At 41.3% G+C, this 25,853-nt stretch overlaps 1 protein-coding gene across 1 annotated transcript in view; it reads left to right on the forward strand.

The window, feature by feature from the left end:
• Positions 1–10,480, forward strand: part of LOC120945637 — a 38,195-nt gene extending 27,715 nt beyond the window's left edge. Inside the window, exons 12-15 of the mRNA XM_040359959.1 lie at positions 1,278–1,325; positions 2,643–2,684; positions 7,917–7,949; positions 10,296–10,480. Coding sequence (XP_040215893.1) covers positions 1,278–1,325; positions 2,643–2,684; positions 7,917–7,949; positions 10,296–10,313 — 141 coding nt within the window. The 3' untranslated portion in view covers positions 10,314–10,480. The remainder of the gene's footprint in view (positions 1–1,277; positions 1,326–2,642; positions 2,685–7,916; positions 7,950–10,295) is intronic.
• The last annotated feature ends 15,373 nt before the right edge of the window (positions 10,481–25,853 follow it).

Here is a 25,853-nt window from a genome sequence, read left to right on the forward strand (position 1 = left end):
ATTTTGTGAATAAACACAGCATGAATATAAGATAAAAAACATTAAACGCTACCAGGTGATAAACAGAAAAAAAATGGGGGGGGGGGGGGGGAAAAACACTGAGCTCCAGCAGTACAACGGAAGAGGGGGGGGAAAAAAAAGAAGTCACCTAGGTGGATGAGGGATTTTAGGCAGAGATCAGTCAGCAGCCTTTTCCTCTCCTTTATAAATTGTGGTCATAGATACTCCTGTAGATAGAGATTGTCAAAATACAACAGGCACAATAGGCACAGTGAATCCCTCCATCTTCTGTGTATGGCGTGGATAGCAGAGTCTGTTAGTTCTTTTTTGTTGAAAAAGAACTATCAGTGTAAACACTATAATGTGGAAATTCAGGTTAATTTTTGCTTTTAATGGTTCATTTGGGCTAAGCTGACTCAAACAAACAATTTTCATTGCATAAAGTGGCAGCCGCTGTGTGTGCTGTAATGGACTGTAGTAGTATTAACTACATAAAGTAAGCGACACAGCGGTATGGTTGAAATAAAGAGAGTCCAGCTCAGTGCTACTCTTCCATTCAAGAAAAGCCTTGTATTTTTATCAATGAATATGAGGCTTCCTCTGAATGGTTGAGGTGAAAATAGTGACATTTTCCAACTGCCAACCCGACAAGGGTACTAATCCTCCCCGACTCTATTCAAACAAAAAAACAAATATTAACATTATAGCTGAACTCCTGGAATTAGGCCTCGCACCAAAACACTCTGAAATTGCGATCTGCAGGGGGTGTCAATGTTAACGACACCCCAAACACAGGTCGCAAATGCAGTGCATTAGCTTGCACCGCTATGCATGGTACTAGAGTACTAGTCTAGTCTAGGGGCACAAGGATATGGTGAATTACTTACCCTATCCCTCCAGCACAGTTCTCTTCTACTCAAAGCTGTGGACTGGCAGCAGTCCCTCAGCATCATCATTTACAGCATTTACAGTGCATAGGCCATAACATTTTCCCAGGTCCTCGACACTGTGCCTACAAGTGCCTCATTAAAAAGTCAGCTCTGCCCCAGATTATCACAACTGTTCCATATTTTTTATAGCTGTGACCACTTATAAGTTCTCCCCACAAAGTCCTCAGCCATGCAAACCTTTAGTAATATATATCTGAGAGGGATGGTTTAACTTGGGAAAAAAAGCAAAACATTTTTTTGAGGAATATACTGTAATTAAAAAGTGTAAACAATGCAATTTGAATTTACAAATAGTATTGTGAAAATAATGTGGTTTTTTTTTTTCAGCCTGGCGCTGCGAAACTAGCGACGGATCTCGTAATAAAACAAATTCTGGTACGGTGTTACTAAAATATTATTTTATATAGTATCTTTCTTTCTCCTGCTTTTAACTACAGCTAGCCATATCTAGAAGATTTTTGAATGAAAGAATCTGGACAGAAATTCTTAGTAGAGTCGATGGCTTGACAAATGTCGCTCTAAAGTAGTTTGAAATGTAATTTGCATTTAACATTCGATTTTGGAACAAATAGACTTTACTTAACGAAATCCACAAACACGTTGTCAAAATAGTTTGTGTGAAAAAAAAAAAAATCCTGTTCCTTTGATTTTTCTCATCACTGCAGTTGACAATGTACATCAATTTGACCCCACTAAGGATTAGAAAATCAACCGACCGCTGTAAAAAAAAAAAAAAAAAAAATTCAAATGAGATTCTACTAGTGTATAGCCAGCTCTAGATTTCCTAAAATCAGCCTGCAGAAATTGACAAGCACTTCCCATGCATTGCCTGATACCAGAAAATGCTGAAAAAGAAGCAAAGTACCTATATTATACACAAACCACTCATTTAGAGTCAGATTGGATGATAAAATCAGCAGAGCGTCCCCTCATTTCAGATCTACCCCTCAGATTTACAGCGACTGCACCTCCAAGTGCACTTTGCACTTGTAGTTTACACTTGTAGTGCAAAGTGGATTTGCCTTTCGTAAATAACCCCCATTGTATTTACCCACCCAGCACTGAAACTTCAGTAGGGGGAAGATTTCCATATTAAATTAGGTGATGGCCGTCTATTCACCTATTTTGCCCAGATCGGTTTGTTGTAGTTACCAGTTATCACTCTAAACTACTAACACCACCGATGTTACAGACTTTTGAAGGGCCAGCTCCAGCCGACTAGAAAGGGTCGAAGAAGCTTCCCCCTTGTATTATGTTCTGCTGACAGTAATTCAATCTACAATGACAAGCAAAAACAAAAAATGCTTTTTTAGTAGAGATGGGGAAGGAAAGTACCCTTGTAAGCTTTTTATTGCTGTCGGTATCACTGTTGTAGATTTTCCTCACTTCACTTCTGGTGAATTCATTGACAGAGGGATGGCGAGTGAGTCTCAGACAACAATATAATCTGGACTTGGACTTCATTTGTAAAATGAAAGTGTAATGCTGCCACCCTATTGCCTTACAAACTTGTGAAATTGACAATAGCTATGCTCAGACCACAGCCACAGGCACTGTCAAAAATCTTCCAGAAGGTCGGCAATAAGACATGTCATCTGTTTGTGTATATAGTATATGTATATCTATTTGTGTATGTATGTACAGTATGTATGTATAATATATATTTCACAATAACTTATTTATTTTTCACAGGAACAAGTTGGACCTATATTGGAAACAGTTTGTGGAGTGGTAGTAAGTAAAATGTTGTGTTTAATTTTAATCTTGTTTTAAATATGAATTTTCCTTTTTGTGGGTATGAATAGCAGTAAGATCTTGAAAAAACATAAAATACTTTAAACTGTTTTGTTGTAGTAGTAGTAGTATACAGTACAGTGTTTCCTTTATTTATTTACTACATATTCTTTCAGGAGTTTAGGAAACATTAGTTATATTTTCAAAATAGATCTACTAAATATTCCATCAGCCTTTAATGCCATAGATTTCATGATAATGATAGAAACTAAATAAGGAATCTGCATGGTGGTGAATTTATTCATCTTACTATATCTAAAAATATAGGTATAGGATAATGTACTGTAAATTAGGAATTTATACCATTTGCTTTCTGCAGTCACTTCACTCTTACGTCTTTTTACCTAAGGCTAGACAGATTTTGCCATTGTTTTATTTATTCCTGATCCCACGTAATTTTCTCTTGGAAGCCCCATAGTCAGACATATAGATTTTTGTGAATAGATGGTATAGTATTGGAAATAAACCATCTCAGACATTCAGAAAGTCCTGGATGGGACTATAATACTTTATTTTGGTATTGTTGGGAGAGGGCAAGCAAAGAGAAGAGAGAATCTTCCAAAATGATATGTGAAAGGCCAGGAAGAGATACAGGATCAGAATCAGGATCAGGGGATGTGTAATGGTTTGGAGTAGTGTGGCACAGAAGGAGAAGCAGTGGAGATCCAGGACTGACATCAAATAGAGAACCAATGGAACACCCACCCCCCTGAACACATATATAGGAAAAGAACTAGTGTTTATAGGTGGCCTGGTACATTGCAGGTATGCTTCAACAGAGGGTTTGGACTGGTAGGCTATGTGCTCTGTAAAAAAATTAAACAAATACTCAAGTCTTTGGTATGTTAAATATAGAACACAAAACAAAAATAGACTAAGGTATAAAACACACATCCAGTGATGGGGAATATTAAATCAAACATTGAAGAAATAATGAAACGCCAATCTAAGCACCATATGATGATGTGTGTTGCTTGTGCCCACTTGCAACAGTCACAGCAAAGTCCGGATGGAACCTGACAAATCTCCTCATGAAAACACATAAAAAGACCAGATTCAGAGCTTGCAGATCATTCCATATTTATTGCCAGAGAGTTTGCGCGAAGCCTCGTACAGACGGCCGAGGGACTCGACGGGCAAAACACATTGTTTTGTTTGTCAAGTTCCTTGTTAGGCTGTCGAGGATCTCGGCGAGCCAAATTTCTCCATTGCCGTTGAGAAAAGAGAAGACATGCTCTCTTTTTGGCTCGACGAGATCCTCGACAGTTTCCTCGTCAAAGTATACACACGACCGGTTTCCTCGGCCAAAACAAAACAGCAAGTTTCTTGCTGGTTTTTGCCGAGAAACTCGGTCATGTGTACGAGGCTTTAGAGATCCATGGCCACTAGAGGGAAATGTGCCAACGGTAAGCTTCCTTGCTTGCGTCAGTGGTGCTGCCCCCTCCCAACTGTCTGTGCATGAGTGCTGCGGAATGGGAGATGACAGCTAGAATCACACCAAGGGCTGGGGATGTGGTGCAGACTTCCAGGCAGTTGTCTCCATATTTTATTTAAAACCACATTTCTAAAAAAAGTTAGAACACTGTGTAAAATCTACATAAAAACAGAATGCAATGTTTTTCATATCTCATATACCCATATTTTATTCACAGTAGTAAATAAAATACAGATCAAAAGTTTAAAGTAAATGTGCCTTTATTTTAAAAAAAAAGTAGGTATTATTTTTTTGCTCTATGAACAAAAAAAGAGCGACCAATTTGAATTTTTTTTTACTTTCTGCTATAATAGATATCCAAGAAAAATGTATTCATCAGTTTAGACCAATATGCATTCTATATATTTCTGGTAAAAAAAAAAATCGGAATAAACGTGTATTGATTGGTTTGCGAAAAAATAGTCGACAAAATAGGAGAAAGTCGACAAAATAGGAGAAAGCCTTAGGGATTTTTTTTACTGGTAATGGTGGGCGATCTGCAATTTTTATCGGGACTGCGACATTGCAGCAGACAAATCTGACCCTAAGTGACACATTTTGAAGATAAGTGACATCAATGCACTGATCACTGTATAAATGGCACTGGCAGGGAAGGGATTAACACTAGGGGGGATTAAAGGGTTAACTGTGTTCCCTGCACAGTGTTTCTAACTGTATGGGGATTGGGCTGCCTGGGAAAAGAGAGAGATCACTGTTCCTGATAACTAGGAACAGCTGATCTCTGTCTCTCTCTTCTGCCCTGTCAGAATGGGAATCTGTTCGTTTACATTGACAGATCCCTATTCTAGCTCTCTTTACCGCAATCACAAAAGCCTCCAGCGGAGGGCGCGCTCCCTCAAAAGCCAGTGCACGAACCAATGTACCAGTACGTCGATTCACACAACCAAGCTAACTTACTGCAGTATAACTGTGGTGACTGGTTGGCAACTGGTTAACCTAATTTGTTGTAAAATGTTTTTCCAGCTCTTACTGGCTAGTACCACTTACTTTGCCAGCTTTTTATTGCCCTGTACCAACTTTTTTTTTAAATTACCTGATTTTTTTCTTAAAATTGTAAATTTTCTCAGTTTACATTTGAAATGTTTTCTATTTTCTATTGTGAATAAAATATGGGTTTATGAAATTTTCAAGTCATTGCATACTGTTTTTATGTAGATTTTACACAGCATCCCAACTTTTTGGGGTTATAAATGGATACTTTATTGAAACAAATAATTTAGGCTACATTCACACCTAAGCTGTTCAGTGAACATGCATGTTCATAGAACATGTGTCCCATATGTGGTGCCATTCATTGTTAAAGCGGAGGTCCGGTTAAAAAAAAAAAAAAAAAAAAATTAAAAGTCAGCAGCTACTAACACTGTAGCTGCTGACTTTTAATAAGGACACTTACCTGTCCAGGGTGCCCGCAATGAAGGCAGCCAAAGCCGAGCAATCTCTCAGGTCTCGGCTGCCCCGCCTCCATCCTCGGTGAGGGAATCAAGAAGTGAAGAATTGCGGCTTCACCACCCGATTCCCTACTGCGTATGCACCAGACGCACGGCGCTACGTGAATGGGCGATATCTCCTGGGATACACACAAGGTCCCAGAAAACACCGCTCCCCCATTCCCCAGGAGGCAGCGCAAGGAGGAGAAGAAAGAAGACGGACCGCGGATCAGGAAGTGACAGATTAAGACTATCTGCCTAGCAACGGGCACTTCTGGTATGTATAAAAAAAATTAAAACTTTTTTTTTTTTTTTTTTTGCAGCATTTTGGAATTTTTGTTTTCAGGTAGGAGCTCGGCTTTAATGGAAACTCAGACCCGGCAAGCAGGCATTAATTTTTGTATGCCTTAAAATGTGTGACAAACGCGTCAAAGTACATGTTTTTCACATGTAGGACAGCCCATTAAAATGAATGGGCTGCTCTATGCGTGTAGCTCTAAAACATGTGAAAACACACAAAAACAAGAAAATGCGTTCAGAAATGTACATTTACAAAACACTAGATGTGCACCTAGCCTTATGGTTAGACTCAATAAAATCACTGAGTGTAGACAATGTAAATAAAGCTCTATATAAAATGTTGTGTTAGGATTCCTAGTCCTTTGTTGAATATCACACCAAGCAAACGTATGTATTACCGTATTTATCGGCGTATAACATGCACCCTAACTTTAAGAGGGAAGTTTCAGGAAAAAAACTTTCCACAGCCCCCTGCGTATAACACGCAGGCACAGTTTACTCTCTATTTTCAGGGTAAAAAAGTGAGTGTTATACGCCAATAAATACAGTATATATTTCACGGAAAAAAATAACTGCAATGTTCATCAATCACAACAAAAAGGTCAAAAATAGCCTGATCAGAACAGCATCACTCTCCAGCAATGATCACATGCTGTCTTGTTAAGGATTGCAATCAACTATCTGGTCAACTTGCCTCTTCTACTATGTCACCATCTCCTCAATGCTCGATAGAAGCATATGAAAACAAAAAGGGGAAGATCTAATGCTCTCTGTTTCAGTGCTATTTATTGAACAAATCCAGCTGCGCTTACAGTGTAGCAGTCTTAGACTAGGCATGTATACCAAGCAGCCAGCATCCTCAGTGGGCTCATTCACATATACAACACTCCTGTCCTCCCGACTGGTTGTTGAGATAAGTACGCCCACTCACGGAATGACGTCATAATCAGCACCCTGCTTTACGTGTTATGTACAGGGACTTCCTCAGAAGCTGTCTACCAGAGAGGCAACTTTGCACATATTTGGTGAATGTGGAGGATAACAAGGTGGCAATTGTGGTGGAGAAGAGACTGTGATAAGCATCCAGTTTTGATTGATGTATATTGTGGCATATATGTTGCATACATTTTCTTTGCAAAAAAGGACAAACATTTTTTAACACAGCATTGTAATATAAAGCTTTATTTACATTGTATACAGTACACTCTTTGTTTTAATTAAGCTCAATTTTTTTTTTATGCATTTATAATTTATTCAAGTACAATTATTTGCAGTTTATATATTATTCACTGTATATTATTAGCACCAATTTATTTATATGTTTTTTTTCTGATTTATACTTGTGGAGCGCTGCACCATATGTTCTTTGCAATTCATCAAAAACTTGTGTGGAAAAATGTGGGACTCTAATTTACGGCGATTTTGAGTTGCTACACGGTGATACACATTTTATATAATTATGGTTATACTACTGAATGGAGTGCTTTTTGTGCATTGAGATCTTCCTCTAGTGGATCTTTGAAGCAAACTCTCTGCCAATAAACAGTATATGGATGATCCACAAGCTGTGACTCTGCTCTTTTCATGTTTGAACATTTATAGCAGATCTGTCAAGTTCCATCCAGACTTCACTGTGACTGTTACAATTGGACACAATTAACACACATCATAATTAGTACTGATGCTCTATGGTTTCTTCAATGTTCAATAATTCACTGTCTGATTAATTATCTCCTGACACTGGATGTGTGTTTTGCGTATTATTCTTTTTCCTTCGTATTTTTTAATTTTAGGATGTACCGCGGGTATCCTCAGTGGTGGAAGATTTGGGCTACAACACTTATATCATAGACATTTCACCATGTTTAGTGTTTTTAGCTCTTTTAGAGTGCTGGGTTGCAATTTTTTGTCTGTAGTTAAATATAGATTTGCTTTCTTTTCCTCAACCAGGATGGGCTTTTAAACAAGGTTGTTGGTGGTTTGGTAAGTTCCATCTGTAGATGCAAAATATATCCATTTATGCTAGTTTTTGAAATCTAAATAATATTTTACTTAATTATTAACTGCTTTAAGATTCATGCCTTTATTATTTTTATAATTGGCTGTTTTTACTATTTAATAACCAAGTAAATCAAACCATTCTTTTTTTTTTAATGCCATGGCCGTAAATTTGCATGGACAGTAAATTGAACAAGTATTCTATTTTAAAGCAGTATTGAAATATAAACACTTATGTGAACAGTTCATCTAATATGATGATTTTTTTCAAAAAAAGCCTAGGCAATGGAGTTCACTATCTGTGCATTTCCACACAGGCAGTTAAGTTTAACAAGTAGTGGAGATCAGCACATCACAAATATGCCACAAATCTTTTGTACAGACCGTTAGATTATTTGCTAGAACCTTATGGCTCGAAACACTAAAGCCAGCTTTATACAGATGGAATTTCAATCAGTTCAGCAGAGTGCTGTCAAGATTCCATCCATGTTTGGGCAGGCTGAATGTTGCCAAGTCGATCCATTGATTGCCTTGGGTAAAACCAGCATGTACAATTTTTTAGCATGCGATTATTGCCAGCGGCTATAGCTACTAGCAACAATCATTGTGTTCACAATACATTGTGATCACAATAGCTCTGCAGAAGGAATACAGTCTGTGTTGATGGGGGAATTAAGCAATTGTTGCAGATCAAAAGTCGCATAATCTATGGCCTGTCTTACTCTGTTGGTGCCCTTAGTATGTCTGTTAGAATAGAGTTTCCTTTTATCAGGAATTTTTTGATGTGTTGACCTCCACATTATAGTAAATAAAAACCATCTGGATAGAACAGAGAAAGTGCAACCTGTAAGCAAACAAAAGTTTTTGAGGCCTAATAAAATGTCTACACATATCTATGAGTTGTCTATTCTATACACAGAAATAAAATCAGGTATCACAAAAATGAGTGCTGTTGGTAAAGGATGCAACCTGGGCACCTACCAAGGGCCCCAAGTTTCTAAGTTTTACCATCCTTCAAATTAGGTACACTTGTGAATTCCGGAAAAATGGTCTACATTTGAAGCCAGACTTAAGCTTCTGAATGCATCCACATTGTCTTTTAGAAGGGAAAAATAGCAGTTCAGATTAATATATTAAATGATATGCTAAATTCACTAAAACAAGTGAGCACTGCTCCTTATGATCCAGTTAAAAATCCAAATCCTCCCAAACTACTCCAACATTTGTCAAGCTTTTAGTGTATAGGATTAAATGTATTACTCAAGGAAGGTCTGGGCTTGTACCTGGAGTTTCTTGAAATAGTAATGAGCAACTAAGACAGCGAGAGAGAATTAATAACCAGTGTCTGAGACAAGTTCTATCTCAGCTGATGCCCTTGCCCATAACAACCAGTCAGCCTCTATCTTTATTATTTTTCTTCAAGCTTAGAAAATAAAAATGTAAAAGCTGATTGGCTGTGGTTCAGTAATAAAATGTTTGTCTCGGGCACTTTTTTTTCATAACTAAATGACATTTATAATATTCTATTAATTCAGCAGTATTAGCAGAGTATAGACTAGTATGTAGTAGTATAAATCCAGTCTACGGGAGATGCTATTGCAAATCATTGCACTCTATGGAGAGAAGCGAGTCATACATTAGGCAGCCAGCAGTGTGTGAGGTGCAGTGGGATGACAAGCACTCTGCCAATCCCATGTTTGCTTCACTAAGTGCATAATTCAACACTTTGTACTATTCAGCTGTGATTAAAGCTCAGTTCACATTGGTGCGATGCAGGAAGCCCTGCAAATCCACTGTGGGTTCCTGCATCGCACCCGACTCACAGGCAGTTCACGCTGCCCTATGCGAATCGCTGGGAGTATCAAAACAAAGTTAATGACACCCCAGATCGGTTCGCATATCGCAGTGTGAACTGTCAATTCGACATGAATCAGATCGCATGGGCGTGTACACCTATGTGATCCGATTCTGGTGCGGACCAAAAAAAGGGTCCTGCACGACTTTGGTCTGAATGCAATGCAAATTCAGACGCACAATCTGTATGGCTGAATTTGCATCGCACAGACATCGCATGTGATTTGCACAGCAGTGTGAATGACTTCGAACCGCGCACTAATGTAAATCCAGCCATAAAAGTCAATAAAAACTGCTTCCAACTCTGCCAGGACTCCTGTATGTCCCCCATTAGCATCTGATATAAATGACACCCACTGTCTTCTAAAATCACAAATCTGATTATTGTATTTAGTTTATCACAAATCCCAAATAAAAGACTAATAATAACATATGATTTAATATGTACAATACTGATATCACATTATTCTTTTACAGGTGGGCCTCTCTGTGTGAACATGGAAAGAAGATCCTTCACATGGATGCAATCAAATACTGAAATTCCAATCAATACTCTCTTTTCATTTACCTTTTTTTCCTAAATCAAGTCTCTCTAAATTAATACTAGAAAGTCGTCTTTACTGCTTTTCAAATAATTGATTAATAAATTCATTGCATATCAATCTATGTGTTAGTGATTTCTTCTCATAGTTTTCTTCATTTGTGCCGTGAACATGTCTGGTAAAAGAACATATACGTTAGCCGGTATTAACACAGACCTATTAGTAATATTATATTTAATATTGCATCAGTCATCCATATTATAGTTCGGGGTCTATTCATCAATGCTATCAGACAACTTTCACCCAAAATGTACACACATTTTACATTGGATTGTATTAGAAACACGTGTGCATCTTGGGTGAAAGCATTGACAAAGAAACCACTTAGAGCCACAGGTCTTATTACATGAAAATGTCACCTGTAAATTCTCCTTTATCCTTCCCAAGTATTGTGTCAGGGCAATAAATTACAATTAACAACTAGCAAGTTACTGAGGAGTCTCCAGCATATGGTATAAAACAGCCCAGAGAAACGTCTTGGCTATGTAACTGTTTTCATTAAAAATTGAAAAAAGTGTAAAAACAATATCTTTTTTTTTAATTCTTTCAAGTAAAAGTGACCTTTAAAGTGTAAGTTTACCTTCACAGAAAATCTGTAAGGTGACGTTACACTGGACCCCAATACCCAATCCCAACCCCCCCCCCCCCCCCCCAGTCCCACTGCACCAGACTGACGCGATCCCCTGCTGTCAGATAAGGAAATGCTGTTTTACTGGTCTGAGGATTTGAAACCCCAGACCGGTGAAGTGGCTTTTCCGTGTTTGACAGCAGAGGGGATCGCGGAAGTCTGGTACATCAGGACCGGGGTATGGGGAGGGGGTCCAGTGTAAGGTAAGCTTAGAGATTTTCTGTAAAGGTGAACTTACCATTTAAGTGAACTCTATGCGCAAAAACTGTCCATTAAACATATCCCTATAACAGCCACGAAGAATATAAATTCACTTTGTAGGCACCGAATGCCTCTGCAAACTCAGATATTACTATGTAAAATTAGCGGTGGCATTATCACTGTGCTGCACACAGCTTGTTATTAGGGTTTATTGGATGTTTATATTTTTTTAACTTTTACATATTTTTATTTGTTAAATAAGCATTTTCTAGTTATACAAATTTTTTATTTCGTATTTACCATTTAATATAGAATGTAGCCATGACCTAAAGCGTTGTGGAATTTCTAAACAGAGCACACAGCAGAAACTGCTTCCAGACTCTGGGCCAGATTCTCAGCAGAGTTACGACGGTGTATCTCAGGAAACACCGTCGTATCTCTGTTTTTTGGCCCGGGTATCTATGCGAGTGATTCCTAGAATCGTTTTCGCATTGATACGGCCAAGATCCGACAGGTGTAAGTGACTTACACTGTCGGATCTTAAATGTAATTCGCCGCCGGCCGCTAGGTGGCGTTTACGTTCGGGTCTCATTTGTTTATGCAAATGAGCCTGATACGCCGATTCCCGAACAAATTTGCGTCGCGTAGCCGTCGCTTACGTCGTTTGCGTAAGCGTAAGGCTACCCCTGCTATATGAGGGGTAACCTTACGCCAGTCTGCCGTATGCCATGTTAAGTATGGCGTCGGGTCCGCGTCGTGTTTTCCTGTCGGGTACCTTGTTTTCCTAAGTCGTTCTTGAATACGACTTTACGTTAATGACGCACACGTCGGCGTCATTGACGTTTTACGTCGAGAACTGGAGCATGCGCATGCACAAGCCCTGCGCATGCGCAGTTCGATCGGCACGGGGCGCGCTTAATTTAAATACAAGCCGCCCCCTTTGAATTACGTGGGGATACGCCGGGCCTTTTACACTACGCCGCCGCAAACTACGGAGCAAGTGCTTGAGGAATACGGCACTTGCTCCAGTAAGTTGCGGCGGCGTAGTGTAAATGGCTTACGCTACGCCCGCCGCAAAAGTACAAGAATCTGGCCCTTTATCTCTAATTTCAAGACCACACAGTGCTGTACAGAGCAGACAGAGAAGATGAAAGGAAAAGGAATTCAGCATTTAGCAAGGTGTTAATAATTTGAGCTCATTAAACTCTTTAAACCACAGGTTGAGCAAAGCAGTTAGTGTTAGCCTGGGAAACACAATAAGTGGGCATCACTAAATTTGCGGCTCGTGGTCCACGCCCGACCTGAGCTACTGCTCTATCTGGACTGCCGCGATCGAGCGATTTAGCTGCCGATTTTGTCCCCAGCCTCTGCCGCTGTCATTAGTGGGACAATTCTGGCCTGGAGCGGGACCAGCACTGTGTGGAGAGAGGCAGCTGCTAAACACCTGAATTAACTTTTCACATTAAAAAGGAGATGGATGGCTGCTAGGAAGGAAGCGCTCCTATCAGACAATCACCAGCTTGCTAAAATGAAAAGATAACATGGCAGCTCCCGTGCCCCATTCAGTGCTGCTGTGCCTCCACCTTCAGTGGGGGGGGCAATGCCTTGTGTGTGTGTGTGTGGGAGGGGGCATGTAAAAGGGAGAAATACTGTGGGTGGATGTGAACAGGGCTGTTAAAAAAACATATATATATATATATATATATATATATATATATATATATATATATATATATATTAAATTGTAAAAAAAAAGATAAAAAACGAAAATTGTAAATAAAAATACTACTGACACCACAACTGTCCCCCCCCCCCTCATACCGACACGGTCCAGAGCCCCAATACCACTAACACCGACCACTGACACCGACCAGTGCCCTACTGACACGACCACTGACACCGACCACTGCCCTACGGACACCGGCCACTGCCCTACTGACACCGTCCACTGCCCTACTGACACCGACCACTGCTCCATCCCCTACCTCCTTTACCAAAAGCACTGTGAAAAAATATATTTAAAAAATAAAACCCCCCCCCCCCCATCATTGTGAGAAAAAAAAAGTACAAAAATTAATTGTAAAAAAAAATAAAAACATTCGAACACTGTCCATTACTCTACTAACACCATCCACTGGTCCCAAAAAAAAACTTTTGGAAAAAAAAAAAATTATTAATTAATTGCAAAAAAAAAAAATACTGAATCTGTCCTACTGAAACCATCCTGCACATACTACCTACCACTGTACACTCAACATTCCTCACCTGCACATATTACCTACCTTCATACACTCCACACTACTCTCCTACACATACTACCCACCTCCATACACTTCACACTCCCCTAGTGTACATAGTACTCACCTCCATGCACTCCACACCCCTCTCCTGCATATACTACCCACCGTCGTCCACTCTACCTGTGCATTCCCTATTTAACATTACCACATTCTGCGCTATGCAAGTCATCTCAGATTGTATTAAACCACACCCCTTTAAGTCAACGCCCAATATTTTATGCAAATTGTAGCACCCTCTAGTAGTGTAGGTGCTAGAGTGAGAGTTGTTAGTGTAGGTACATGTAGACTGGCCTGGCTGCCAGCCAGCCCTGTTTGTTTTTGTTTGATCTGGGCTGGGAGTGGCTCAGGGTAGAATCTGGGTGACTCACAGGCAGCATTACCAAGACCTCCTTTTTATTTCCAGAGTCTATAGAAGGTTCTGAAAAGAGAGAAGGAGAGGGGATGTGGAGCTGCCTGAGGTATTCTGAGGAGCTCTGACCAATCCCCAACTCGGAACTGGCAGGGGGCAGGCCTTCTCAAATACCCAGGGTCAGCTCAATTTGGGAGAAGTTGTTGGGTGGAAGAGTTGGAGTACTGAGGCTGTCAGGGCCTTGGAGGGAGCTCTCCAGTCTGGGGGGGTGACCTTGGGCCTGGACTCAGGTGCGGACAGCGCTTTCCAAGAAAATGTGGAGGTGTCCTGGACAGGAGGCACAGGGGGAGCAAGAGAGGACAGCAGGAGAGAGTACTGCTGGGCAGGTCTCCAGGGAGAGGAACCATTGGTTGCAGCCAAGAGGGCTAGTGAGTGGCATGCACAGTCGGGAGGACTGGGGAGGCACACCTGAAAGGACTGGGAGAGTGCAGTCGGAGATGGGTGCAGAACCATAGGAGAGGACTGTGTATTCTAAGATGGAATAGTACAAAAATAAACAATATATCAAAATCAATCAAAATTAACAATTGCAATAATATTTTTTTTTTTTTTTTTTTATGTCTGCGCATCCCCAATCCCCAGAGCACTGCCACCTATCTGCCTCTCCTATGGTGGATTCCATCAATGTCATCCCATTCGATGACCGGTCAGGTCCGACACACCATAAGGTGCTGGGTCAATACAGGGGGAACAGAGGGACCAGCCTTATAAGGTATAAGGTAAAATAAACAATAAGTGGACCATATAGAAAACGGGCCCACACTACTTGAAGTATATGAGGGAAATAATGGATAAACTTACATGGGCTAGTTCTACTTTAAGCCTAAAAACCTGGGACAAGTGCTGTCAACAAGATGCAATAGGTGTTAGCCAGGCTTTTTTTTCAGGGGGAACTTGGGGGAACTCAGTTCCACCACCTCTGGCTCAGACCCTTTGGTGCCCGCTCACCACAATCACTTGTAAACACAAAAGTCTGGTTTCTGTGTTTACAAGTGACAGCTCTGCACTCTGTGTGTAACCCCTGAACTCTGCATTCTGTATGTAATGCAATCCTGGTATTTAATGCCCCTTTAAGACCCTTCTACTGTTTGTGAAATCTGAACGGGTCGTGGTTGAGTTCCTTCACCTATTTTCTGAGAAAAAAAGCTCTGGTGTTAGCATCCAAAACTCTAAACAAAAAAGAAAAGTGGAGTATAGAGTCAATGGCACAGTAGTTACTCAGCTAAAGAGATTGCACTAAAAAGAATTATATAGCTGTGCATACCAATACACAGCAGGTGGCGACAAGCCTTAAAGATAATTACAGATAAAAAGCACATAAATCACCAATTCATTGGGGAACCAACAGCAGTATGTTGAGAACAATTCCAAGTATTACCTATGCCAGTATGTCAGCAAACATTGTCCCAGGGGCTCCAGCAGCATCTGAACAGCCGGAGCTTGCGGCCCTTATAACCCCCATCCGGTCCGTAGACCGGAAGCAGACACAAGACTGTAGCGGGCATGCGCAGCCCTCGTCGCTGACATCACTCGTGCTTTCCATGCCTAATGTTAAGTCATCGGAAAGATAGCACAGGAGTTCCATCTAGTGGTTGGAAAGAAGATTAACCCAACTGATGGGGAACCTCACAGAGGAAAGGAGGAAAGTGAAGGGGACAGAGGCATGCACGGACAGTGAAATCGGGTGCCCTGCTTGGAGACAGAGACACCCTTGGGCGTCCATGTGGTAACCCGAGAGGCACCCGGGGATCGGACAGCCATGTCAAACAGGGGCGAGAACATGGGAGATGAGATAAACCATCAGGGAGAGAGAGAGAGGATTGATGGGAAGAGATGCTCAAAGTAAAATGGCGATACGCAGGCATATACTATAATAAGTGTATATAAATAAACATGTATAAATTAAAACAAATAAGTGTTAGGCTGGGTTCACACTACGATTTTCCCGTCCGTCAGCCGCATTTGATTTCAGTATTGAAAACGTACGGGCCCGTACGGGAAAACGCATACATAGACAATGCATTGCAAATCGTATGCACTCAGATGCATCCGGGTGCGTACGATTTGCTGGCAAAACGTTTTTTAACAGTACGCAAAACCGTGTTCAACCACGGTTTTGCGGCCGTTTTTAAAACCGTATGGCAAACGCATACTTTTTTTTAACATTAAAGTCAATGGAAAAAGCACATATGTGCGGTTCCATACGTTTACGTCCGTTTCAGCCGCATACGTTTTTTCATATAAATCGTATGCGGCTGACGGACGGGAAAATCGTAGTGTGAACCCAGCCTTACAAAGATCAAATTCAATTAAATACAATTACATTGTGTATAATTATATGATTAATTAATAAATGTGATCATGTGCATGCTGTGCGACAATATAATAAAACAGACTGATTTTAATTAAATAAAAAACAGTAAAGTACATAAAGAAGAATACTGAAACAATTATAACAATCAAAAATAGTACACAAGTAATTAATATACTCATTGGGAATCATCAGGCTAGGGAAAAGGGGGAGAAAAAGGATGGTAATATAAGGAGGGTGTAGGAAGAGATGTAAAAACCCATCATTAACAAAAGAAAGGGGGAGAAAAAATAATATATATAAAATAAAATAAAATAAATTTAAAAAAAATGAAAACAAAACAAAAAACAAAGATAAATAAAAATAAATATAAATAATAATAAAAATAATAATGATAATAATAATAAAAATAAAATATATTGAAAAAGGGGAGGAGCAAAAGGAGTGGAATGGGGAAAAAGTGATAAGGAAAGGAAAAAGGGAGGGGGGAGGGGGTGTGGATTGGAGGTTGGGGAAAAGGGAGGGAGGGGGGAAAAAGGGGAGGAAAAAATATTAAAAATAAATAAAAGAATAAATAAATAAAAATGAAAAATGAAGAGAAAGGGAAAATGAAAAAAGAATAAGAAACAGAGTTCAATGAAAGATAGGGGGCACAATGAAAAAGGTTGTACAAATTATAAAAAAGGTTTATAACTCAACGTTTCATTTAAACCAGGGTACACTGTTGCTTTTAGAGAAAAGATCTACCGAGATTCTAATTGCAACAACTTTTGATCATTACTGCCCCCTCTAACATCAGGGGGGATATGTTCACGGGCCATAAATTTGATAGTGTCCAATCTGAAGCCATGAAAGAGTCCTACATGGCGACTGATTGGAGTCTCCATCTTATGTTTTTTAATCAAGGACACATGATCGTTTATTCTTACTTTGCATCATATATATGACACCAGCAGTTTGACAGGTCATGCAATGCTTAATTGATGAACACGGACATCGGGTAGTCTGACTTCATTGCTATTTAGCATAAAACCACGGTAATTGCATTTTGTACAAGAAAAAGAGCCTGGAGACAAAGTGGGTATGGATGGAATTTTGGCAGACGATCTTTCAATGACTTAGCACAGACCAGAATTTACTATTTTCTTTTTGCTACACCATAGGTGTCCGCGGTCCCTGCCTGTGAAGGGCATTTGCTTTAGGCCTGGCTGAATCAGTGTCAGGCCTACAGTGCTAGCTAGTCTGGAGAACGAAAGAGAGGAAGCGATGTACAGTAGTCCATCAACAAATATCAATTTCAAGTAATGTTCAGGGCCACCAAGAAGGTGTACTGCAGGCCCCCAGCCTACTAAGGATCATCAGTTGAAATCACTACTAGAGCCTATTCAGAGTGAGGCCTGGTCAGCTCAACATGGTGGGACATGAGTACTAATGCTGTGACAAGAAAGTGATGTGCAGGAGAAGTGTTCTGGAGGTAAAAGTCTGCAGGGATGGTGCAGAGGTGGGAAATGAGTAATGAGTGAACCGCTATAACATTTCCAAAGTAATGAGTGAACCGCTATAACATTTTCATTGTAAATCCCATATCCCTTTCCCCAACCAAGTTCAATCCCCCAAATAAAATAACATTGTTGTCTACAAAGTGTGATGTATGGATGTCTGGCAGCAGGGTGAATATGCGTGTATCTAGTAACTAGTAGCAACACACCGCTACATAGGGACTTGGTAGGAGCAGTCAGGTGACACGAGTAGGGACTTGGTGGGAGCAGTCAGGTGACACGAGTACGGACTTGCTGGGAGCAGTCAGGTGACTCGTGTAGGGACTTGGTGGGAGGAGTCAGGTGACTCGTGTAGGGACTTGGTGGGAGCAGTCAGGTGACTTGTGTAGGGATTTGGTGGGAGCAGTCAGGTGACACGAGTAGGGACTTGGTGGGAGCAGTCAGGTGACTCGTGTAGGGACTTGCTGGGAGCAGTCAGGTGACTCGTGTAGGGACTTGGTGGGAGGAGTCAGGTGACTTGTGTAGGGACTTGGTGGTAGCAGTCAGGTGACATTTGTAGGGATTTGGTGGGAGCAGTCAGGTGACACGAGTAGGGACTTGGTGGGAGCAGTCAGGTGACTCTTGTAGGGACTTGCTGGGAGCAGTCAGGTGACTCGTGTAGGGACTTGGTGGGAGGAGTCAGGTGACTTGTGTAGGGACTTGGTGGGAGCAGTCAGGTGACATTTGTAGGGATTTGGTGGGAACAGTCAGGTGACTCATGTAGGGACTTGGTAGGAGCAGTCAGGTGACTCGTGTAGATACTTGGTGGGAGCAGTCAGGTGACACGAGTACGGACTTGCTGGGAGCAGTCAGGTGACTCGTGTAGGGACTTGGTGGGAGGAGTCAGGTGACTCGTGTAGGGACTTGGTGGAAGCAGTCAGGTGACTTGTGTAGGGATTTGGTGGGAGCAGTCAGGTGACACGAGTAGGGACTTGGTGGGAGCAGTCAGGTGACTCGTGTAGGGACTTGCTGGGAGCAGTCAGGTGACTTGTGTAGGGACTTGGTGGGAGGAGTCAGGTGACTTGTGTAGGGACTTGGTGGTAGCAGTCAGGTGACATTTGTAGGGATTTGGTGGGAGCAGTCAGGTGACACGAGTAGGGACTTGGTGGGAGCAGTCAGGTGACTCTTGTAGGGACTTGCTGGGAGCAGTCAGGTGACTCGTGTAGGGACTTGGTGGGAGGAGTCAGGTGACTTGTGTAGGGATTTGGTGGGAGCAGTCAGGTGACATTTGTAGGGATTTGGTGGGAACAGTCAGGTGACTCATGTAGGGACTTGGTAGGAGCAGTCAGGTGACTCGTGTAGATACTTGGTGGGAGCAATCAGGTGACATTGGTAGGCTGTAAGCTTTGAGCTTATTTAGCCTTAGAGTGCTTTCAGACTGAAAGCACCCCGGGGATCGACTATTTTGAGAGGTGCTTTACCGTTGTTTTTGCGGCACGTTTTGGCCGCTAGCGGGGGGCTTATAACCCCCGCTAGAGGCCGAAAAAGGGTTAAAAGCGCCGCTGCATCGGTGCTTTTCAGGGGGTTCGGCAGAGCTGCCCATTGATTTCAATGGGCAGCGGCGCTTTAGGAGCAGTGTATACACTGCTCCTAAAGTGCTGCAAAGAAGCTGCTTGCAGGACTTTTTTTGACACCTTGCCAGCGCAGCGTCCCAGTGGCAAAGCACTTGTGCTTTTTACACTGGGATTGCAGCTGAGGCTTTTTTCAGGCGCTTTACAGGCGCTATTTTTAGCGCTTAAGCACCTGAAAAACGCCTCCGGTGTGAAAGGGGTCTTACTGGGTATAATTATGAAAAGTGAGACATCCACCCCTCCCCCACATAACACATCCTTGTGATCAAAAGGAATGTTGCGACTGTAATCAGGTGACCTCAGACACACACACTGCATCATAACAATAATCAGATCACTGGAGCTTCTCCTCTGCCCAGTCTTGACTAGGTACATCTCCCCTAAATCAAATCACTTGTCTGTGTATCTTCTGCTGGTGGCCTGTGAGTTCAATGCACCATACATGCATTTTCTCCTTCTGTGGATCCGACCCCATGATGAGAAAAATCCAGTCAAAACACAGGAAAGGCAGCCAATCCTGGGAGAGCTGGAGAAGAAATAGGGGAGGGGGAGGGGGTGTGAATTGTGTACTTAGTACACAGAATGTGCCTCTCTCATGCATGAGATATGTAAAACACCTGTCACTCACAGAAGGGGGGAAGAACAGACTGGGCTTTCACCATAAGTCTGTTTTATCTCACTGAAAAAAAGATGAGAGGTTTGCTCAGAGCTGGATTAACTCTTTGTGGCAAGACTGGGCACAGATGACATGAAATCCTATACTCTACATTGTGCCAGCCAAATAAAGTGGTTTACATCAACTTTAATGTCTCCATATAGGAAAGCAGTTTTAACATCTAGATATTTCACTTGCATGCCCTTCCCTGCTGCTAAGAAGCGCTCTGATGGTGGAGTGTTTTACGACGGGAGCGAATGTTTCATCGTAATCTTCACCGAAGTTCTGGGAGTAACCTTTGGCGACTAGTCTGGTTTGGTATTTGTGGATATTCTCTTCTGCGTCTGACTATACTTTGAAGGTCCACTTACTTCCATTGGTTTTGCAGTTAGGAGGGAGCTCTGTGTGTCCAGGTTTTATTTTCTTGAAGTGACTTTAATTCTTCTTTTGCTGATTTTCTCCATTTATTGGCTTCACAGTTTGGCAGTTTTTCTATGTCTTCCCAGGATGTTGGTTCAAGTATGCTGTGTGTTTTGACAGTATATGACAGCTTGCAGTGTGGTATCCCCTTTGTGGTCTGAATGGATCCTCTGACTTCAGGCAGTTCAGCAGGAACTTGATTTAGGCATTGTGAGTTCCACCTCTTGTTCTGACTCTTGCACAGGTTCGCTTTGGTCAACCTTTTCTTCTGGTTTGCTTGGCATATTAACTTCACAGCTTTAAGAGATTTGTGTTTCTGATGATGGGCTCTCATCAAAATAAACACTACGACTTATTGTCACTTTGTCAGTCTTTGGGTGTAGGATTATGTAACCCTTATTTTGATCACTGTAGCCTACTAGAATGCCCTCTATTGCTCTTTTCTCCAGCTTGGATTACTTTTCACTTGGAATATAGGCATATGCTTTACATCCAAACCCTCTGATGTGCCTAGCGGCTTTGATCCATACCACATTTTGAATGGAGTACCTTTAATGGCTCTTGAGGGTAGTCTGTTCTGTAGATAGGTTGACTGCTTCTCCCCAGTAATTGTGAGGTAGGTTGGTATCCGACAACATGCACCTGGCCGATTCTATAAGAGTGTGATTTTTCCTTTTTGCTACGCCAATTTGATCAGGAGTGTATGGTTATCTGGTGTACTATTCCTTGTCTCTTCAGATATAAAACTACTTCTTTGCTTATGTACTGTATTCTCCCCCATTGTCGGAGCGTATTATTCCTGGTTTGCTCTGGAATTTGTTGATAGACATGGCAACAAACTCTTGAAGTTTCTCTGATGTTTCATTCTTGTGTTTCATCAGATAAATAGTTGTGTACCTGGAATACTCATCAATAAAAGTCAGTAGATATCTGTTCCCGCCTGATGTGGGAGTATTCATTGGAACCACATACAACACTGTGTATGAGCTGCAGGAGGTGGGTAGTCTTTCTTTGAGACGCCTGTGGAAGGGGAGCACGAGTGGCTTTTGCTTCAATACAGCACTTGCGTTTTTTATAAGGCACTTTGCGAGGCGCTATTGTTAAATCTTCTGATAAACCTCTCTTTGTAATGTCCTGTATAGATTCTAGACTTCTGTGCCCCAGCCGTCTGTGCCATACGTTAATACATTTTCTTTGTAGGTCATTAGAAACTATATTGGCTTGCTGGTCTGTCGTGATGAGCCTGTATAGGTGATCATCCAGTTTTCCCTTTGCGAGGAATCGCCTTCTATTATGAATTGTGCATTCATCACCCTGGAACTTAACTGTGGGACCGTTTTCATGAATTTTCACTGATAGAAGGCTGCCTTCTAGTTCTGGACCATACAGCACTTTCTTTAAAAGGAAACTCTGCTCACCTTGTGGTGTAATGCAACACAGAAAGCCCTGACCTTTACCTTCGGATGTGATGCTTTTCCCATTTGCTAGGAAATCTTTGTCTTTTGTACTGTAATCAATCTTTGTGAAGAAGGTCTTATTGCTAATCATGTGGCTTGTCTCACCCAAGTCTATGCACCAGGTGTGTGGCTTGCTGCTCCTTGTGAATTTAAATGTGCCACTCCATGATGTGCAGTGCCTGATTTGCTCTCCCTGCTGCCCCAAGGCCAGGTTCTGCAATGCACCCCCTCCCTGCCAACCAAACCACTCCCCCAAATCAATGGAGAATGCCAACCGGATTAGTTCAAGTATTCTTTGTTTCTTTTTTATCACTTTTTTTATTTTGTAGCTTGTCGTTTACTTTTTTTTATTCTTATATAATTTTCTTTTTATTTTTCTTATTCTTTACTTTTTAATATTTTTTTTATTTTAATTATTTAATTATTATTTCTTATTTTTTTATCAATTTTTTTTATCAAATTTTTTCACATAACTTTACTGCTATCACACAGGAGAAAACAATTCCCTGTGTGATAGCAATTTGGAGGTGACGGGTTCTCTTTATTGACCCTGTCACCTCCAAAACAAGAGTCCTAGCACTGTGCTAGAACTCCTGCCACAGCTAAGATGGGAAGAGCACAGATCACCCCTCTCATAGTGTACATCGGTGGCAGGGACAGTCACAGGAGATAGACTAGGCGACCTGGGGAGGACGGAGTCCCGAAGACAGAGCCAGTAGAGAGGTATGTGGGGGGAGGGGAGGACGGACGGCAGCACACATTTTACAAGTGATTTGAGCGACATCGCCACAATCACTTGTTAACGAGGGAGCGGATTCCAGAAAGCAACTTACCGCCCTTAACTGGCCATCGGGGGACTCCATGCTGCTGCCGCCCCTCAGCGCCCTGCCACCCCGAGGCCTGGCCTTGGTGACCTTGTGGGAAATCCGGGCCTGATGATGTGTCTGCAGTTTCCTTTGTGATTGCTTTGATGCTTTCTTTTGTGAAAAGCTCTAGCTTTTACTGCTCGGCTTTCCAGATAGAACAGTCATTTTTTAAGTGACCGTTCCTTTTACAGCGAAAACAGGCTCTGCTTTCTTTGTTGTGCTTTGTGCCTTTGTACATCTTAAAGAGGAAGTAAACTCTGCATTCTGTATTGGGCTTTTCATGTACTTTGACTGGAAACATTACTTACAAGCATTGCATAGTTTAATGTATACTGTATAAGAAAGATGCTTGCTTACTGTATTTTAGAAGTTTGCAATAAAATAGTCTTCCGGGATTAGGCTGTGCCATCTTGAGTAATGCTTTCTGTCTCCCCCTGGGGATGTCATCTCCCCCTTGCCTTGTTTCCCTGCTAAAATCTAGCACATGCGCAATTGTGTGTAATCCAAGCCTCTTTACCAATCTACGTTGCTATAGCAACCAAGCTCCGCTGCTCATAGCTGCCATGCCACAACCCATAACACATGTTTAGCAAGTTGATTTGTCCCTAAACATTTTTTATAATTTTCCATGCAGTTTAATTTCTTTTTTTTGTCACTAAAGTTGCAAGTCGCAGATGATTGCTGCTATAGATGTCTCTCGAATCCCCTGGTTTACTCCCCTGTGTGACGTCACACAGTCACAAGGGGACAACCAGAAAGCTCCAGTTTCACAAGGCTTCTAAGGTGTGCCACAGACAACGAATCCTGCACGGCATGATGTTGATGGGAAGAGCGTGCTTATTCTGAGGCACTGGAAGACGGAGGAACCCCCTACTGTACGGGAATGGATTAACCAAATGGGCGATACTATTAGACTGGAGAAATACATTTATCAGCACAGGGGGAGTGTGAAGAAATTTTAAAACATTTGGGCATGCTGGTTGAATGGTCCCGGGTTAGCTCCGGTTGATCTCATTATGGACCGCCTGTTATTGTACCGTAAGAGGAGGGAGGAGGATTGGGGGATCAGGGAAGCCGTAGTGGTGCAAGTCGCAGGTCGCGGTCCGGTGGCGAAGTGGACATTGTAATTCCACATGGGATGGCTAGTTGTATCCCTAAGAGGAGGACTGCACTGATGGGTATGCTACTTAGAATACTATGAGATGGTCCAGAGGTGAGATGTCTGCTATGTATTTATGATTTGTGGTTGTAAGTTCAAGTCGTACCTTAACTGGGTGTGCTGTACTGCATTTATTTCTGTGATTTTTGTATCTTCCTTTGTTTTTTGTTGTTCTTCAATAAAACCCTATTTGATTTAAAAAAAAAACTTCCACAACTGGTAATTGGCATTGTTCAGCTTTGCTATTGCAAACTTCACGTGTCATGTTTCAGCAGCTTGTATACAGTACTCAGACTTGCAGGATTCTTTTTCTAGTGCCTGGGTGCTGCTGGGTGCCTGTAGTATCCTCTCCAATGCTTGGGTGCCTGGGACCAATAACCTATTAGCAGGTTATTGAATCATGCGCTGGAAGATTGTTGTATGCAGAGTATACCCTTACTTTCATGGAGGATATCAAAGCATATCATGGAACAGGAAGCAAGAGGATACAACTACACACACATAGGAAGGAAGCTACTTCCTCTAAATATATTACCATAGCCACCTGCTGGACAGAAAGGTATAATGCATGTGTATATATATATATATATATATATATATATATATATAGTTCACAGTACAAAGCAACTTTACATTACTTACTGAAAGAGGAGGAAACTTTGACAAAAAAGTGCTTCAACAAGAAGCAAGATGGATATTTAACCAAAGGGCTACTTATGCACCAGGGCTTAATACAGCCCTATCATTTAAACCATTTTTGTAAAGAGTATGCAAATAGCTATAGTAAGAATTTTTCTATTTTTCTTCTTTTATCTATTATTTTTTCATCTATTTTAATTTATACTTTTCAAATGTGTATCTGTATAGCCGAATTCCAATTCCTATGCCACTCAATGTGACTCTACTATGCCATCTAGCGGTCCTTTTTATGTTATGTGATAGTGAACATCTAAATTCTAATTTCCTTACTGTGTGTGTTCTACATACTAAGTACAGCGATGTACATTGCAATACTACAATTCTATTCTTATTTCTGCTGCCTTGAATAGATATGAATGCAAATATATATATATTTTTTATGTATTATATCCAATACTTTATTTTTGTTTCCTATGTAGACAGGCTCAGCAGCATGGCGTTTGGTGATGCTCGGATTGCGGACGATCAACACCGGAGGACACACCGCTAGGTGGAGCTGTATCCACTTGCTTACTGGGCACATAAACCCCCTTCGCGCCCAGGCGAAATTTCAGCTTCCGGCACTGCGTCGCTTTAACTGACATTTGCACGGTCGTGCGAAGTGCCTCCCAAACAAAATTGACGTCCTTTTTTCCCCACAAATAGAGCTTTATTTTGGTGGTATTTGATCACCTCTGCGGTTTTTATTTTTTGCGCTATAAACAAAAAAAGAGCAACAATTTAAAAAAATATATATATTTTTTACTTGTTGCTATAATAAATATCCCAATTTAAAAAAAAAATAACTATTTTTTTTTCTCAATTAAGACAGATACGTATTTTTCGATGTATTTTTGTAAGAAAAAAAAAAAAATCGCAATAAGCGTCTGGTTTGTGCAAAAGTTATAGCGCCTACAAAATGGGGAACAGAATTGTGATTTTTTTTTATTATTATTTTTTTTACTAGTAATGGCGGCGATCTGCGATTTTTATTGGGACTGTGATATTGCGGCGGACGTATCGGACACTTTTGACACAAATTTGGGACCATTCACATTTATACAGTGATCAGTGCTATAAAAATGCACTAATTACTGTATAAATGTGACTGGCAGGGAAGGGGTTAACACTAGGGGGTGAGGAAGGGGATAAATGTGTATCCTGGGTGTGTTCTAACTGTGTGGGGGGAGGGGGGTGACTGGGGGAGGTGACCGATGCTGTGTCCCTATGTACAAGGGAC

Source organism: Rana temporaria, chromosome 7 (genome assembly GCF_905171775.1).
Source record: "Rana temporaria chromosome 7, aRanTem1.1, whole genome shotgun sequence".
NCBI lineage: Eukaryota > Metazoa > Chordata > Amphibia > Anura > Ranidae > Rana > Rana temporaria.